The sequence below is a fragment of the Pleurodeles waltl genome, chromosome 6 (assembly GCF_031143425.1).
Source record: "Pleurodeles waltl isolate 20211129_DDA chromosome 6, aPleWal1.hap1.20221129, whole genome shotgun sequence".
Taxonomy (NCBI): domain Eukaryota; kingdom Metazoa; phylum Chordata; class Amphibia; order Caudata; family Salamandridae; genus Pleurodeles; species Pleurodeles waltl.
Genome location: NC_090445.1, coordinates 132,010,314 through 132,029,666, shown reverse-complemented (window position 1 = coordinate 132,029,666; position 19,353 = coordinate 132,010,314). Strand labels below are relative to the sequence as shown.

The following is a 19,353-nucleotide window of genomic DNA, read 5'->3' as shown; positions in this document are numbered from 1 at the left end:
TGGCCACCTCTCTGCTGTCATCAACATGACGATCGATGATAATCGACATTTGTATATTGTTAAAATCTGTGCCAAATAAATTATCTATGAGCTACCAATATTAATTCCCAGGAAAGGGCCTTGCCTGGGACCCTACCCAGTATTGTCCCTCCTAGGTCAATCTCTGTGCCTGCCTCCTCAAGAACATGAGAAATGCCCTGGTTTTGGCAAGGGCTCTGCTGCCTGAGACAGCGTCGTCAGTGGGGCTACTGGCTGAGTATTTTAGTGAGTCTACATGTCCAGTGGGGTTTGGTGAAGGGCTGCGAGGAGGACAACAGCGGTTGACTGGGTCCTGGTAAGGACCTCCTGGTGGTATCAGAATCAGAGACCCTATGTCAGAGGGGAACCGGTGTGCCAAGGCAATGTTCCCATTATGGCCAGCGTGAATGCCATGACCTGCCCTTGGTCAGCACTAGAAACTCCAGGCACACCAGAGGGAGGGTAAGCTTTGTAAACTGTAAACTTGTATAGCACACTACTCACTCGTTAGGGTCTCAAGGCGCTGTACGCATACCGCTGTGGAACCCCTCCTGGCTTTTCCCTATGAGGCACTCACTCCTGGACAACCCCAGGGTGAAGCCAGGCATCCAAGCGCTGTGAGGGCCGTTGTGGAGATTAAGCAAGCTATTGCCCAGAGTTACAGAGTGGGACCCATTAATTAGATTAGGCACCGAGGCGAGAATTATCTGGTCCAAGGGAATTGAGCCCAAGACCCCCTGAGGTGGGAATTGAACCCTGGTCCTCGGCCAGATCTCTGCATCAGGGTCTGCCGCTCTAACCATTGTGCCACACTTCTCCACATAGTAGGTCAGCACCAAAGTTGACCTTGCCAAAGTGATGGCCCAGACCAACTCTGAGGAAGGCTTTGTCCCTTGAGGAGGGGAGAGGAGTGGAGACCTAACCCTGGAACGGGAACTACGTAGAATCATATTGCCTGCACTGCTTCTTAAGCTTCCAACTTTTCTCCCTTACTAATTTCAAGGAACAACAGGACCTAGATTCTGAACACATTCTGGAGTGTGAAGAATGTGGAGCTCGGCATTCATCACACACCAATAACATAATGATTTCCTCTCCTTTGAGGCTTTTGAATCCATGAGGACGCATAGGTCAACTTCAAATCATGCTTCGACTCCGAAAACCACAAGCCGGTTTTGTGAGGGTCCATAATGGACATCTGAACTTGGCAGGGTTTAATGAATCCTGCCTAGCACTGCAAAAACCTAACATTTGTGGAAATAATTCAAAAGAAAACTTCTCTAGATCCACAATGAAGGGCAAGGAAAAATGGGGAACTCACATCAGGGCACCAGGGGACACTATATGGCTCCAGGGATGTCATGTCCGAGGTAGTACTAAATGCTGAGACTGAGCGAAACAGCCCATAACAGCACAGGAAGCTACTGGAAATTTTCTGGATCCAGCATGGGAATATTCAAAAGTTGCAAAATCTACAGGTAGATGTATCCATCAGAAACAGAGTGTAAGTGACACTCATATAGACCAGTGGCATATGTATACAAACATATGTCTGCAAGCAAATAGTGATTTTCTAATGTAACAAACTGGATTTTGACCTGCGTACAGTACAGTAGTAATAAATTTGTGTATGTGTGTTTATTGGTATAGTTGCTATAAATATGTGCCCTTAGGCCACATTTATGTTCACTGCCATGACAAATGTACATAAAATGAATTAAATTCTATTAAAGGTCTAAAGCTGTGGTAGGCTGATTAAGCTTTTACAGAGGAGTCTGCTCCCCACACCACCCACATTTTTGCCGCCTGGTGCTCAGCTGAGACACTTTAAAGGTCAGACGAACTCCAGAGTCACAGACCAATGTTTGCAGTGTGAGAAAAGGGTAATATTACAAAATGCACCAGCTATATCTAATAAGCCCTAAATACGAATGTTAGTGAGGACCAATGTGATGCCTCTAAAGGTATCCTGATATATTCTTGCTAATGCCCTTCACCCCAGCAGCTGAATAGTACTGCCATGCTGTAGCACAGGCTATCCATAGGTGAAGGGAAGATGACGCATGTCATGCCACAAGCAAGATCACCTATGTCTGACAAGTTTGTAGTGTCTCCTGCCTCCAATAAGGTTTCATGTTCAGTCTTTTTAGGGGAGAGTTAGAGTGTAGCTGGTGTTGTCGATGATCTCCAAAAAATGAGCAGCTTTCTACTTAAAAATAGGGAACTACTCATAAATTGTAGCTATCCTAGACAACCCTCACAGGAAACAGTTGCAGAAGAACAAAATACCCTTGACAGACTAACCCAGTAATGATAATCCTGGTAAAAAAAGACTGAAAAGATAGGAAGGAGAAAATGCCACATGAGAATTTATAATACATCTAAACGCCACAAAAAATATTTTCAAAAGTAAAGGCAATCATTAAAAATGTCAAATGATGCAAAAAAACTGCTCAACAAAATTACGTCAGACAAAAATGAAGACGATTTAGACCAAAGGTCTGTGTTTGAGATCATTATAATTGATTACAATGCACGCCATTTTTGATTGGTAAAATTAAAGCTTTATAATCTTATGAATTTTATATTTTAAAACCTTATTTTTAATGTTTATTTCATTTTATTTTGGCCCAATATTGACTCAAGTAGACTGTTTCCTACGAAGGAATACTAAATTAACATTTTAAACTATGTATTTATTGAGATGAGATACAGAATTCCTCGTAAAGAAAAGTGTATGCTAATATTATACATAAATGAAAGATAATACTATGATGGAAAAGAATTTCAAATTTTCCTTAATTAAACTAAATTCAAATAAAAACTGAAACCAGAATATTTAGATATTATTGCCAATACTTAATGGAGTCTCCGATATTTATACAGCTATGTCTTTTGTTGTACTTCATTACTGTCAATGTTTGGATTTAAAATGCTTGTTGCACCAATCAGATAGTCTTCCAAACATTAAGGAAATTAATGTGGGCTATAGTATGTTGCATGAAAAGACCTTTGTTCCCAAAATATGAAGCAGTCAGAAACTCCGCTGAGACAAGGACTTAAATAACTAAAGGAAGGGCGAACTCTTTGTAGTGACAAGGAAGTTGGGGTGAGCTTTAGCACAAACAGGGCATTGTATATGCTATATGCTATAGCTCTCCCAAATTCCCTTTCCTTGAAGAAAGGCAGGACAGTAGCTAAAGACTGGAGCATGTCGGTTTGGACTGGAATTTTAATACTGGGCAGAATCTAGATAATGCACGAAGCAGACTAAACTAGAAAAACAAAACCCATCATCTAATAAACAACTTGAAAGGTAACAGGAAAGTACAACACATAAGAACAGGTAACTATGAAACCTAATAGTAACTAAAACTAATAGTCTGCATTATTGTGTATGCTCTGTGGGAGTTCAAATGTAAAGAGAACTTATTATCATAGTCATGAAAGATACCCAACTGATCATATGGAAGAAGCGTGCTAACTGAATTCTTGTGCAGAAGGTACTAATAATCAGAACTCACTGACACACCCTAGTAATAACAACGACAATGTGAACACAAACACAAGAGAGGCAAAGAGAATGGAGCAAGAGAAGCAGAGGTCACAGAGAGGGCTAAGAAAAGACCGACTGGATTCACAGAAAGCAGGAACTGGAGAAAAATAAAGTACCTGAAAATCCCACGTATATGGGACAAAGTGTGCCCATGGCTGTCAGTTAAATGTTACAACTGGACTGAAGGGCCTATTATGCCATCCACTACAGTGACAGTATAAAACATGGCTCCAGGCCTATCAGTGTAACTGACTATAGCAATGTAAAAACTGTAATTTGACCTGACAAAATAAACCTCCTTTTTAAAATTTAATAAATCATCTTTACATAGGCTGTGTAGCTCAAAAGGCAGGGTGCATGGTATTTGAAAGTAGGGCACGTAGAAATTTAATGTTAACATGTCCTGGAACCCAAAAGCTATATTTCATTAGGGAGGCCTAACTGTTCTATGTAGAAAATGAGTCACTTGTTTCAAAAACTGCTGGAGCGTCAAATCCTGCTTAGCAGGTCAGCTGGGTTTACATGTAACACGTGGACACTCATGAAGGGTGAAGAAGGGGATGCCAAGACAATTCTTGTGTACCCTATATCTGGTTGCTGAAGAAGCCTGACTTTGTCCTACCAAACATCTGTCACTGGGTTTATTGTGGGTGCAGTGGCTGCCCCACACTGGATGTTAGTGTTATTTGTGGGAGGATACTAGGATTATCACAGTACACTCCCCAACCACAACCCAAACCCCTAGAGCCCAAGTTTAGTGTGGCTGAAGGCTTCCGCCATCTTGGAAACCTCCAGGGTGGGTAGGGTTGGACCCAGGAACTATTACCCCATTTGTTAAGGTGTGCCCATGGGTCATTTCCTCACAGTAGTGTCAGGCATGAATGTGGCACCTCGAGGCACCCATTGCAGAAGACTTTCTGGACCTGAGGAAAGACAAAAAAAGACTGACCTCGCTGTCTGTGTATTGAGAGGAGCCCTGAAGGACTGGCCCTGCTCCCTCTTGTACCCAGGAAAAGAAGTGGATTTCAGGGATCAAAGGATGACCTTCTATTCAAGTTACAGAAATACATCATGCTGTAAAAGACCTTTCCTGCAACACCTTACCTGACCAGTGGTAAAAGGACCTTGCTGGATCCTACCGTTGGTCTCAGCTTGACACCCTGTGAGTCTCTAAGTGTCTCCTCTGAGGCCCTGGGGGGCCTTAGAAGTGTACTCCTGTGATGGATTGGGATTTAAAGAACTATGGGCCAGATGTAGGAAAAAAGCAATTTGCGACTTGCAAATTGCGAGTCCCTGCGACTCGCAATTTGCAAGTCGCAAATTGCTATGCAGTACGGTGTCTCAGACACCGACTGCAACTCGCAATGGGGTCGCAATGACCCACCTCATGAATATTCATGAGGTGGGTCGCAAATTGCGGCCCCATTGCGAGTATAGGCACTCGCTAACATGGAGGCCTGCTGACGTCAGCAGACCTCCATGTTAGCGACCTGCTTTTAAATAAAGCAGTTTTTTTTTTTTTGAAGTGTAGCCCGTTTTCCCTAAGGGAAAACGAGCTGCACTTCAAAAAAAACCGAAACCTTTAGTTTCGGTTTTTTTTTCAGGGCAGGGAGTGGTCCCTTGGACCACTCCCTGCCCTGAAAAAATATTTTGGGCTCCAGTCACAAACTGGAAGGGGTCCCATGGGGACCCCTTCCAATTTGCGATTGGGTTACCATCCACTTGAAGTGGATGGTAACTGCGATGCAATTTGCGACCGCAAATGCGGACGCAAATGGTATTGAATCCAAATGCGACTCGTAAATAGGAAGGGAACACCCCTTCCTATTTGCGAATTTGAAATGGAATATGCAAGTCGGTAACGAATCGCAAAATGCATTTCTGCATTGGGATACGCGTTTTGCGACTCGCAAACGGCAAATTTTGCCGTTTGCGAGTCGCAAAACGTTTGCTACATCTGGCCCTAAGTCAGTAAGTAAATATTTGACTAGGAGGAACCTGGCTGGTGTATCCGACCCGCACTCCATCATGGTCAGCCTGAACCAACGCTTGGATCCTGGTCTACCGTGATTATTTACTATCATTGGTGCTATTTGGCGCAATTTCTATTTAACATTTTAAAAGTTTACAACTTCAGCTTCCCTTATTGAATTTTTGTCATTTTGTTTAAGACATTTTATTTTATTTTTCTAGTTTGGGATTGTTATTGTTTTGCATTTTGACTATTACTTTTTTGGTACTGCATAAATACTTTACACATTGCCCTAAATTAAGCTTGTCTGCTCTATGCAGTTCTGTGCAATAGCTACTAGTGGTTGAGCTCAGGTTAATTAAATGACTTTAAGAGTTCGCCCTAATAGGGTTGTGATTGTTCCTTGAGGTAGGCACTCACCAAACCCAATTAATAATCCAATTTCTTACAAGTAATATTGTAATGGGGGTCAGGAAAGGCAGGATTGGATTTCAAGAAACTGGCAATAAGCAGAAAGACCAATCTGAGGAAACAAAACAAATACAATAAACAAGGAAAGGCAGGCAGTGGGAGCCTGGATGGGTATATGAAAATAGAACAAAGAGCCCTTAAGCAAGGGACAAAGTTATACAATTTATGAGAGCAGCAACAAGGATAGATGAGTTATAGTATCAAGATAAAATCAGAGAAATCAAAGAAAAGGATAAGGAAGCTCACACTACTAAGTCCTTGAAGTAGAGCAGCAAGGATCACACACTCACAGCACTGAAATGGATGCAGGAACAATAAGCACTACGTTCAAATGGAAGATATAGATGGCAGCTAAAGGAGGAGCTTGGGAGCAAGAAAAGAGTCAGGTGAAAGCAATTAGCCAGGTGCTGAAAATCAGAGATACATTAACATAGTGCAGACATCCCCGGGACCTGGCGATGGAAAGACTAGAGAATCAAGGTAGTGTACAAAAGAAAACTGGAAATTCAAGAAAGGAATATGGATTGGAGCCGAGACAGAGGAAAGTTAAGACTAAGGCCCTCATTATGACCCTGGTGGTACTCTGTGGTGGTAGGTGCCATAATAGGACTGTGGTGGTTTGGCCACTGCCAAATCGCAGCCTCCCCGCCCGTCCCACCGCCTGCTGGAGGTTTCCACCTGCGGCCCGGCAGGAGTCAGATAACCGCTGAGGTTATTCTGACTAGGGACACCACCAGGAAAATTTTGCTGGCGGTCTCATTGCCATAAAATGGTGGCAGAAAGATATCCCGATGACAGGAGCTGCATTCCTGTTGCGGGGATACCCCACTAAACACCTCAGCACACACGAATGCATGCACCCACACAATCACACACACACATACCCCCACTCACACACGCACTCACAACAAACACCTCCATAGACACGCATACATACCATACACATCACACACATACACTCACCTTATACACATCCATACATACATACATGCACCTGCACGCACTCACTCACACTCCCCCTTACTCCTTACACATTCACCCATGCACTCATCCCCACCCCTCCCCCGTCCACATGCATACACACATGCACCACCATCTCCACATTTACACACAGGCACACACGCACCCACATTCATGACACGCATACACATACCCATTCATACCCCCTTATCCATCTCCCCTTACGGGCGACACTTACCTCGTCCGACGAGGTGCCCCTCGGTGAGGGGACCGGATCCGGCACTCCCACCAGCAGCACTGCCACACCATTAGAAGACCACCACACAGAATTACTGGTTGCAATTCTGTAGACGGTCTTTTTCTGGCGTGGTGGTGCCGGCAAGGAATCGTCTAAGTGCCGCCGACCACTATGATGTATGCCACCGGCTATCCGACCGTCAGCGGTGCGCATCTTTGATGGCAGTCACACTGCAGCGGTCAGAAGACCACAGCACTGACAGTCTTCCGGCATCCGCAGCAGCGGCAGTCTTGGCAAAAGACGCCGCAGTGATAATGAGAGCCTATCTATGTAAATGTTCATCAATCTGTGGGTATCAGGAACCATGATAGCACATACACCTCCGCCTCTAGGAAGTGGTCTTGGAAGGTTTGAGAAAGGAAGGATCTACATAGACCATAATACATCACTATAATACTGTGAACACCAACATTGAATTGGAACGTGGTGTGACATTTGCAGTGTGTCACAAAGAACTCTAAATGTACATTGAGGTGAAGACAGGATCTCCCAGGGCAATCAAGTGCACCACTTGGAGAAAGGAAGATAGAATTTCAACTTAAGAAATTCAAATGTCATCTTCAATTCACATCCAATTTCTATAGGACCAGTTATTCAAGGGTTTCTGACAGAAAAACAATGCACAGGAAAAATGTATAGGATGCATTGACCAAAAGGAGTATTTTCCCTGCTCGTCTTAGAGAGCTAACAACGGGTCAAGAAATCCCACAATTTTCACACAACCTGTGGAAAAGGAATTTCAGAACCTATCCCATGGTTATGATTTATTAACCTATGCGAATCTTTAACATAGCTACAAATCACCAGAGCAGGCTTTGAGCCCTTTCTGGAGTATATGTACTTATAAAAAGGTGATAATTAGAACTAGGGGACCCAGATGTGTTTTGCTATTTATTTCAACTCACTTGTGGTAGAAATGAGGTTTGCACACAGTCTGCCATATTTACAGTTTGGTCTTGTAAACGTGATTTATTTAATACAAAAACACAAAAGGTTATAATTTTAAGTTATAATAAAATACTATGAAGTTTGAAATCTTATTACAAATATCAGATCGGTTATCCACATGGACAGAATCCTATCTGTCTTCGGTGTAAGCTCATCGCCATAAGATATCAAACAAGCCCACATAAAAAATGTGTATATTGCTTTATGCTGGATTCTTCATCATACAAGTTTAGGATGACCTATATAGTCATTTTTGTGACATAAATGCCCTTGAATGGCATTAACAGCATGGAGCCCAGTCCTGAATTTTACAGAGAGCAACTCACTGGATATTTTTGAGTTAGTGCGTGCCACAATCTGAGGAACCACAGAGAAATACATAGTGACCCAGAGAAGCGCAATGAAGTTTGGAGGGGCACACCATGTTCACCCTTCCTTTTCTGAGCATGTCTACTATCAGCTCACTGGGCCAGAGAGCCCTGACAATCATGGCAGTGACTGGTTACAGTTGCAAGACACAGCATTTTACATGGTACTTGAGAACAGTGTTGCCTAGCAGCCTCTCCCATTTTAAACAGTCTGCCGCAACCTGTTCCTTTGCTCCATCTGTTGCATGTATGTTTACATAGTATGCTTAGCAATGTGAGTGTGCTATGTGGACACACATGAATACATTTTGGATCTCTAGTGGGTGGATGGTGTACACAAGGGAGGATGGTGACAGCCTACCTGAGAGCAAAGTGAAATGCAGGGCTTCTACAAAGCATTTCATAGGGTATGTCCAGTGAGCCTGCTGGCTCCAAGATGTGAATACAGGAAACAATGCTCCCTATAAAGCGAAGGGATAGACAGTACATACTTTCCGCTCCAACTTTTCCAGAAGTGTTACCCCCCACAACATGCTAGGAAGTAGCTGCGGTTAGAGGCTATTCCCTCTGTTGTAACTTTATTTTGAGATGAGAGATGCACTCTCTCCACCCTTTTTGCTGCTGGCACTGAAGAACGACTGTGGCTTGATCAGTTGGGGAAGAATACACAAAATGACTGATGATCCCTAAAACGAGTCCCAGAGTTGGGCATGTGGAATCTACGAACTCTGTCTGAAATGTAAGTACAGGCATAGGGCAGAAACCTCAAGTCAATGATTCAGGAATTTCTGACTGACCATTGTCTAGGCAGTACTATCTAGGGTGCTGAAGAAAGACTTCTATGATCCAGGGCTGACATCCTTCACAGCCTCCTTCCCGCTCACTTCAAAGAACACAACCTGAAGCCCAAGGAATCCTGTTAGAAGTCATGAAGAACTGTCAGAGGAAAGAAACATGTCCTTGGTGAAGGAAATACTGTAGGTACCACTCCAGAAAAGAAGCTGCTAGATGGAGATACCAGTCCAGCTCCCTAACAGAGAAATAACTGACAAACAAAATGACTACACCTGTATTGCCTCAGAATGTCTGTACTATGAGACACGCCGGTGAGAAACTGAGTTGCAAAAGACTGTGGTGAGCCCTTGCACCTCTACTGTGCTCCTGGCTCAAACATGCTTGGTCTTTATCCTTGTCTGGGAAGAACTGTTGGGTTCCTATACTTGTCTGGGAAGGTTAGGCGGGTTGTGGCTTTAAGTATCTTGCACCACACAACTATGGCATGGTGACACCTGTGTGTGACAGTCCTCCTGTTCTGAAGGACTTTGCAAACCCCATGGATTCTCCCTGAAACTCACAAGAACATATCACCTAAAAATGCCGGTTTCCCATTTGCCAGACTTCAAATATGCAGTGCTGCGAAGTTTGGGTGGTGGTGATTAGGCCAGTTGCAGCTGGAGACCGAGACGTTAGCCACTCTTTGCTCTATCATGACCTCTCAGCTATCCAACAGATGAGTGAGCAGGAAAAGTCATGGCCACGTGGAAATGCAGGTAAAGATAGATGTCTGCAATGGCAATGCACCACAAACAGATCCATACACCAGAGGTTACATAGTAAAAACCTCCAAGATATTTGGGCACGAGTGGGATTTGCAAGACCGTGATATGATTTTAACATTTACTAGCCTGAGGTGCACTATAGAGTGCACACTGACATTTAGAGTATTTGGAGAGACCTTAATGTCGAAGACAAAAAGCTGAACTCCATGGACTGCTCTGCCTTGCTATCCTGCGGGTCAGTTCCTAAAGGGTGTATGTACATCGTTTTCAGATAAGGGTGTAACAGGTGTGCTCTCGCAGTGGAGCCTTTGGCCTGTGTCATTTGGGAGCTCCACAGTCAGGGCGGGATTAACTTGGATATCATTACGCTTTGTTGTCAATATATGCAGATGACGCCCTGCTGGTGGTGAGAGATTCTGATGTGAATTTGTGCCCCATTATTGATTAAGTTGTACAGTTTGGATTATGGGCAGATTTTCAACCGGTCGAAATCCATCATAGTCTCTCTCACAGGTGTCACAACACAGCCCCCCTTGTCTACCCATTGCAGTGGCAGAAGGGGCCTATCTGCTATCTGGGCATGTTCTAACATACCCCCACAATGCTGCCTGGCCGCCAGTGCACTGTGGTGAGCTCCTCCAGCTTGTCGGCAGGCCTCTGCCTGCCGGCCGGATTACAGTACTGCCACCAGGCTTTCCGTGGCTGTCACCCCGTCACAAAAACCCTGGCCGTAATGCACCCGGAGACAGGAATCCCCATTCCTGTCGCCAGCACACACACCCACATGGGTGATGCATCCGCCTCTTCAACTCCGTCGGGCAGGTGACAGAAGCAGACTTCCATCCAAAAATGGGCAGAAGTCCCCACAGAACCTCAAATATGGCGTTCAGTAGACTGTCAGCACTGGCAGTCTGTTGAGTGCAGCGGGTTGGGTGGTCTTTGTAAGAGACTGCCACAGACGTAATGAGGGCCTAAGTCTCACACATCTGTTCTACACTCTTATTGAAGTCACCAGATCAGTCTCACTCCAACTCCAAATAACAACAGGACCAGTACCACCACAATATAGAAAATTATGAAACTTTTGATGGCATGTGAGCAAAAACCTTCTTTAATCACAAAAATGCAAAGTATTTATGCACATCACCAATTATATAGTGATCATATCACCATTATACATATTATAAAGTACCCAAAATAAAAACCTCACAAATTGGCACAAAAAATAGACAAAGAAATATGAAAATGAGGAATAAAAAGGGGAGAAACACATAAGAAAGCAAACAATTGTCTATTTCAATTGTACCGATCTGTTTGATCATTATATTTGGTACATGATGTTTACATAAAATTCACCATCTATTGTAGCAGAATATTGAACAGATTCAGTACATCAAATATGTCAACGCGTTTCAGTGGTCTTCATAAATTGTTGCCACCTTCTTCATGAAAAACATATGTTCTCCCACACATATATTAATAAAATCTGTTGAGGAAACATGGTACATATATTACAAAATTCACCTGACCATTGTCTAAAACAAACCACATTACAGATTGTCACCACCAGCATGAGGGCAGTCCGGAGACCGACATAAACATTTAATTTTTAAGGGGAGGGCCCTGGGGCCTCCATAAGCCGATAGTGGCCCTGGGGACCCCATCCCCCAGGGCACAACCTAATTATGTATTTTAATTTTTTTGGTGGGGGGAGAGGAGGGGCCATGTGGCCCCCCTCCCCAGTCCGGTTACAGGGGCTTCTCAATAACGAAGCACGGGAGTCCGAGCTTATTATTATTTTTTTGTGTCAGATCCGCTGTTCTGCCATGAATCGCGGTAAACCATTTAAAAAAAAATGCTTTGGCCTTTGGGGGACCCTTTGGGACCCCAGAACCAGAGCAAACAGGTCAGGGTGTCCATACTCTGGGTCCTTTTTTTTTTTTTAACCTTTTTTTGTGGGACTCGGCTGAAGCCAAGTAGCAATGTGGCTGCCAAGACTTCCTTGTTGAAGTGTTGACAGCCAATCAGATCTCAGCACGGGATCAGGAAGGGTCGCGAATCCTTCGCATCCCTATATATGCAAATTTGTATTTCCTTTAATTTCTCTAAAACTACTGAACAGATTTACACCAAATAACAAAAAAGCTCTCTTTCTAGACCAAGAGCTACCTTTCTGCTAAATTTGGTGTAATCCGTCCAGTGGTTTGGGCGCTATTGCTGTTCAAAATCCCTATGGAAAAATGAATGGGGAAAACGCATTTTGGGACCCCCCTCCTTTTTCTCGGCTCCTCCAGACAGAAGCTGAATTGAAAGTCGTATTTTCTTGGAAAATTCTGTGAAGATTCATCAAACGACACCAAAGTTATTAGCAAAACAAAAAACGCTCTTTCTATAGAAGCTAGGTCCTAACTATAACTACTTAGTGGTGACTGCCACTATGTGTGTGTGTGTGTGTGTGTGTGTGTGTGTGTCTATATATATATATATATATATATATATATATATATATATATTCTAATAACATCTGTATATAATTATCTGCCATTGCAATTGTTCTTATTAGTAAACCACATTATAACTAGACCCCATATCCTTTTTGTGCTCTAGCTTTTTTATGGGAATCTGGCAAATCCTATTCAGTACTACTTTAGTCTGGGGAACACATTCCTTATTTCATAACTATAGGGTATTCTCTGCCCACCCGTATATTAAAAGGAAATGCCCAAGACAATTCATTTGTGTCTCGCTTCTCACTCAGCAAGGGGATTGGCGCAGTTCATGTATCATTTGATACATAATATAAGACATGCTCCACATGTCGCTCTGAAAAAAGGGGCAGATACACCCACTCACAATACAAGTGGCCCCTACTCCTAGCTTTCTAGACCTATGTGAGAGATATACATGGTGAGGTGCACTGCACGGGCATTGTCCAGATTGCTATGCAGCAATCCCTGTGACCTCCTCCCCACTCATCCCCATCAAACACCGTGGCCCACTCACACCTCCACAATTATGACACAACTTGGTAAGAAACATATTGTTACACTGGGTGTCCTATTCATACAGCATGAAATTAAAACCTAGCAGGAATATTTGGGAGAAAGTGAGAACACACTGAAGGATACCACTACATATGGCACGACTTATCATGCAGCTCGTCGACTCTACATGACCTTTTTAGAAGAACCGTTAGAGTGGTCCATCCTCCTGTCCACTCCCCGCCTATTTAAGCTCATCACCCAATTGTATACCATAGTCATGTATCGGATAGAAGGGGAGCCCGCCCGGGAGCAGGCACAGTGATCTATGGACTTGGGTATAGATGTTACTGATGTGATGTGTAACTATTTTTGCCAACAAACTAGAGAAGACTGCGCTAGTGGTAGAATTTCTGCAAAGTCCATAAGTAACTCTGACGATTATAGCCAAGTATGATCACACAGAGGATAGTAGGTGTAAAAGGTATGGTGCATGGTGGACAGATTTCCTCCATATGGCATGGAGAAGTCAGGGAGTAGCCACATCCTGAGGACAACACAGAGGTGGCGGCCATGAGGCACCATAAATTCCGGCTAACCCCCGATACTGTTCTCTTGGTCATATTAAAAACATCCCTTAGGGCTTTCGAAAACTAACTGCTACAGCGACATTAATGGGCAACGCTGGGTTGCCATAATGTGGGGGGCTCGGAGAGCACCCAGATTTCAGGATTGTTGATCATCTATAGGCCTATCCTAGCCATGCCTGCAATCACTCGGTTGATACTTTGCATATTTTGTTTGCCTGTACTGCAGAATTTAACTGTTATCATGTTTGATTGCTCAGGTCTTGCTGTCCTGTGTTGTTTTGTCTACCACAACAAATAATCAAAAAGTTGTAACAGGTGAAAGGTCCCATATCAACATAGGAAGAAAGGATGCATTTAGTTCAACTAAGGCCCGGTAGTCTCTTTTTGCCTGTGGAATCGATCTGCTTCCCACTCATCCATGTCTTTTGTTGTTGTTTTTTTTCCACAGGGAGGTAGTGAATACTCTGAGTACTCATTCCCTGGAACGACGCTATGCAGAAGGCACCCTAGCAAGCGACTACAGTCGGGTGATGGACAGTATGCTCAAGAAGAACTTTGTGGAATGGTTGCTGTCTCGCAGGGAGAAGAAAAGCGGGTGTGTTTATTATTTCATTCTATTATGAAGCTAAGTTAGTGATATCAAATAAATAAACAAGGGCATCAGGAGGAATGGGGTTGCTTCATAGCTTGATAAAGGGTGACAGGGCCTTTTGACAATCTTCTCTGAGCAGCCTGAGGTGGAAGGCATTGTCACCAACTGGATGTCTTTGTAACTAGTTAATGTAAGAGGGGATTCCTTGTTGGAAAGCTTCCACTAAACACTATCCATTCACTAATCAAGCCAGAATCATGTATAAAATAAAATGAGAACATTTTGTAAAATGTTGGTGCTTCTAAAATGCCATTAAGGCTGGCCAAAAAGGAAATAAGTTACTTACCTGTAACTGTAGTTCTCCAGTATTGGAATCTTTCATAGATTCACATGCTTAAATCGTTCCCCGTTGTTGAGATGGGAGTCCCCGGTACCTTAGAAAAAACAATGTCCCCAAAGACATAACAGCAATAACATCAAACTCTATTTTTCAGTAAAAAAGAACCAAGCTTGAGCCTCAACCAATCAGATTACTCCACCCTCTAGAACCCTCCTGAGAGAAGCTCCAGTAACTCAGATTTTCTAAGAACTAGTGTGTATCTTAAAAGTTGATGAAGAATAGAACCAAGGTGAGCTTCCCTGGGAGGTGGATGGGTCGCATGTGAATCTAGGAAAGATTCCAATAATGGAGAACTATAGTTACAGGTAAGTAACTTATTTCCTTACTCCAGTATTTGAACTTTAAAAAATTCACATGCTTGAATCAGACTACAAAGCAGTATTTACAGCACATTGCATTGACAATATATTGGTTGAATTAGTGACAGACCGCTGTCTTAACTGTAAAGACATGATAGCATTGTATCCTGTAAATATACTGTAACTTATGAGCATACCTATTTATGCCTGATCATAACTACATGTATATGCAAAGCACAACCATTAAACCATGCAATGTGCGTACCAGAAAAGAAGGATGGAGGGAGGTAAAATTAGCTCACTGTTACTGGAACAGATGTCGCAGGACTGCCTGCCCAACCGCTACATCTCCTTTAGGCATGGCATCTAGACAGTAGTGCCTTGTAAACGTGTGAGTACTTCTCCAGGTGGCTGCTCTGCAAATGTCTTGTAGGGGCACACCTGCAAACAGTACCATTGATGCTGAGACAGACCTCGTGGAGTGTACCCTTACCGAAGTATGTAAAGGCTTATCAGCTGCTTGGTGACAAAACTATATAGCAGCTACTATCCGCCTGGCTATAGTCTGGTTGGAAAGGGCCTGTCCTCTACATGGAGCACTATAAGCGACAAATAACTGTGTAGTCTTGCGAAAATGTTTGGTTCTCTCCAAATAAAATGTAAGATTCCTTTTGATGTCCAACGAATGAAGAGCTCTTTCCGATGGAGATGACGGGTTCGGAAAGAAATATTTCAATATCAAAGGCTCGTTCATATGGAAATCTGATGGCACTTTTGGAACAAATTTTGGGTTTGTACGAAGTATCACTCTATCATGCTTAAATTGAAGGAAAGGTTCTTGAATGGCCAAAGCCTGGATTTTGCCGATACGTCTAGAAGAAGTAAGGGCCAGCAGAAGAGCTACTTTCCAACATAAGTGCTTCAAATACGCTTTGTGAATGGGTTCAAATGGATGCCTCATAAGCTGAGATAGAATCATGTTACGCTGCCAAGAAGGTGGAGGATGTTTTACCTGCGGAAAAACTCGAAAAAGCCCTTTTAGAAACTGTTTTACCAATGTAGAAGACCTGAGAGATAGCGATGTCAGTGAACGTCTGAAACGAGATATGGCCGCCAAGTGCACCCTGATGGATGCATGAGCCAACCCTGTCGATGCTAGATGGAGGAGATAGGGCAATATTTGCCCTGGTGGCGATAATAGTGGATCAATCTGCTCCTTCTGACAGCACAAACAAAACCTTTTCCATTTCAAAGAGTATGACTTGTTTGTGCTATCCGCCCTGGCTTTCAAAGGTATCTCCCGACATTCGGGGTGAAGGTTTAAAAGGGCAAACTCATTGTGTTCAGGAGCCAAGCTGATAACTTTTGTGATTTGGGGTCCCGATGCAAAACTTGACCCTCGTTCCTTGTCAAGAGTTGTGGTGAGACCTTCAGTGGAATGTGGTCTGTCTCCGAGAGCAGGAGAAGCTCTGAGAACCAATGTTGGCGAGGCCAATACGGAGCTATCAGAATCACTCTGCAATGTTATCTCTTGATCTTTGTAAGTACTCTTGTGATCAGGGGAATGGGTGGAAAAGCGTAGGCAAATATTCCGTACCATGCAATGGAAAATGCATTCCCCCACGAGCCCGTATGGTGAACCGAACTTGCATAAAAGCAGCATTTGGTGTTTTTGCGGAGTTGCAAAGAGATCTAGTTTGGGCTTCCCCCACCTCCTGAAAACTTGGTCGAGCACCTCCTGGTTCAGCTCCCATTCGTGACAGGAGGACGTTAGTCTGCTGAGGATGTCTGTTGTCTCGTTCTGCCTTTCTGGCAGATGTTCCACTCATAAACTAATTCCGTTCTGAATACACCAGTTCCAAATAGGCTGATATTCTCGAGATAGGAGAAGTGATTTTGTTCCCCCCCCTGCTTGTTCAAATAATGCATTGTTGTCATATTGTCTGTTCTTATGAGAACCGCAGTGTTTTATCCTGGGTAGAAAAGCCGGAAGGGCCAGGAAAACTGCTCTCAACTCCAGGAAATGGATGTGATATTTCCAGAACGAGTTGCTCCACTTTCTGGTGATCTGTAGATCTTAAGACTACGCCCCCCATCCTTCCAGAGAGGTGTCCTCGGTAATGACCAACAGAGGTCATTATGGCAAAAAAGGACGACCTACTGCGATATTTAGCTTATTCGCCCACCAATGGAGGGCTTTGATCATCCGACGAGTTACTGTGATTGAGTCGTTGAATGAGCCCTCTTTCGGAATCCATTGAAGGTCTAGTTCCTCTCGCAGGGGGCGCATTCTCTTGCGACAAAAGGGAACTAGCTGAATGCAAGAAGACATCACCCTCAGAAGTGAATTGTAGCTGCGTACTGAAAGAGTCTTTCTTCTTAGAACTCTGTTAGAGATATGAGCTTCGCGTGTCTCTCCACCGAAGGGAAAGCCTTGTCCCCGATCGTGTCTATTGTCGCCCCTAAAAAGGTCATTACCCTTGTTGGCAATATCCTTGACTTGTCCCAAATGAGAGTGAGACCCAGTTCTTCGAATAATTCCATGCAAGCTCTTGTTGAGTCGTGAGCTTCCTGATACGACCGCGCTTTTATTGGCCATTCGTCTAAATAGGATTTTTTTTTTTATGTTTTCTTTCTTAGCCAAGCCGCTACCGGAGCTAGACACTTTGTAAAGATTCTGGGGGCAGACTTCAGGCCAAATGGAAGAACTCTGAATTGGAAATGGCTGCCGGCTACTGTGAAATGCAGATATTTTCTGTGGGCAGGTACAATCGGGGTATGAAAGTAAGCATCTTCTAGATCCAGGGTCGTCATAAAATCTCTGTGATTCATGCGGAGAAGAATGTCCTGCAACGTGACCATGCGAAAGGTTTGACGTTTGAGGTATTTAAGTCCCTGAGATCGAGAATGGGACACCATGACTCCCAGTTTTTGCGTACCAGAAAGAAACGGGAGTAAAACCTCTACCCTTTTCCAAAGAAGGAACTCTCTCTATAGCTCCCTTATTTAGCATGGCCACGACCTCCAGCCGGAGTTGTTTCAGATGCTTTTGAAAGAAGGTATGTGGAGGGCGTGAAGGTGGGAGTTGAATGAACTCTAAAGTGTGGCCAAATTGAACAATCTTTAATACCCACTGGTCTGACGTTATTTCTTACCACTTCCGAAATAAGTGTGATATTCTTCCCCCTATCCTCTGAATTAGTGGTGGGGGGTGTAGCCAGAGCCTGAAAACTGTTATTGCCTACGAACAGCCTCCATGCTCTGATACGCTCTACCCCTGGGTGGAGGTCTGGACTAGGACACCTGAGGTGGTTGCCTCTGAGAATATTGCAGTCGGAACTGCTGCGTAGTATAGGAGGGATAACAAAAGCTTTGGTAACTCCCTCTACATGATGGGACTCCTCAACCCCTGGAGACTCGAAAAGGCAACTTCTTGAATTGAAGGGTTCCTAATAACCTGGCATTGTCTGTATCAGTTTTGATGGCTTGCAGGGCTTCATCCACTTGTTTGCCGAAAAGAGCCTCCCCATCAAACAGGAGGTCCAATACTTTATTTTGAACTTCCGGATGAAAAGAAGTCGCTCTAAGCCAGCCCTGCCGTCGCGGCACCGCCCCACCAGCTAATTGTTGAAAGCAGTGGTCGCAATATCCATTGCGCAATTTATAACCTCAGCCGAGGTGCGCTACCCCTCCAAGAGGATCTTCTTTGCTTCCACCTTAAGATCTTCGGGAAGGTGGTCCAGATATGGAGCAATATCTGCCCATAGCTGCCTGTCGTATCTGCCCAAGATTGCCAACGAGTTCGCTGCTCTCACTATAAGCCCTGACAGAGAGGAGAAACGCTTCCCAATGTTGTCCAGCCTTCTGCCTCCTTGTCTGTATGTGCTGAAATTGGTGTTGATGGATTCTTTTAACCCCTCTGCGCTGCCTGGGTTAAGACTGAGTCTGGCTTCGGGTGACCAATGAGACAAGTTGGGGCGTCTTCTGGAGCCTTATATTTTTTGTCTAACCTTGGTAAGACTGCTGTCACAGTGGCTGAATTCTTCATTACCTTTAGACCTTCCTCCCAGATGTAGCCTACTATGGGTATGGAGCGTATACTCTTTTGAAAAGGCTTTCAAGCAGATTATGGAAACCCCTAATGTCTCCTGGGGGAGAACCCACCGGGGTAGGCAATGGAAATGAAGGGGTCGGCAATATATACTTGGCCCAATCCAAATGCGCATCCTGAAGCTCTCCTTCTTCCTTCTCCTCATCCGAGGAGTCAGTAACCTGCATCAAGGTCCTCTGCAGGGTACTCCTCGCCGATCTAGGAGACAACATAGGCTGTGGCACTGGAGT

At 44.0% G+C, this 19,353-nt stretch overlaps 1 protein-coding gene across 2 annotated transcripts in view; it reads left to right on the top strand.

Annotated features, from left to right (window-relative positions):
• GIP (gastric inhibitory polypeptide) overlaps nt 1-19,353 on the top strand; it is a 66,011-nt gene that overhangs the window by 9,351 nt on the left and 37,307 nt on the right. For both annotated transcript variants that reach the window (XM_069242363.1, XM_069242362.1), the window contains exon 3: nt 14,170-14,316. In XM_069242363.1, the coding sequence (XP_069098464.1) occupies nt 14,170-14,316 (147 nt within the window). The remainder of the gene's footprint in view (nt 1-14,169; nt 14,317-19,353) is intronic.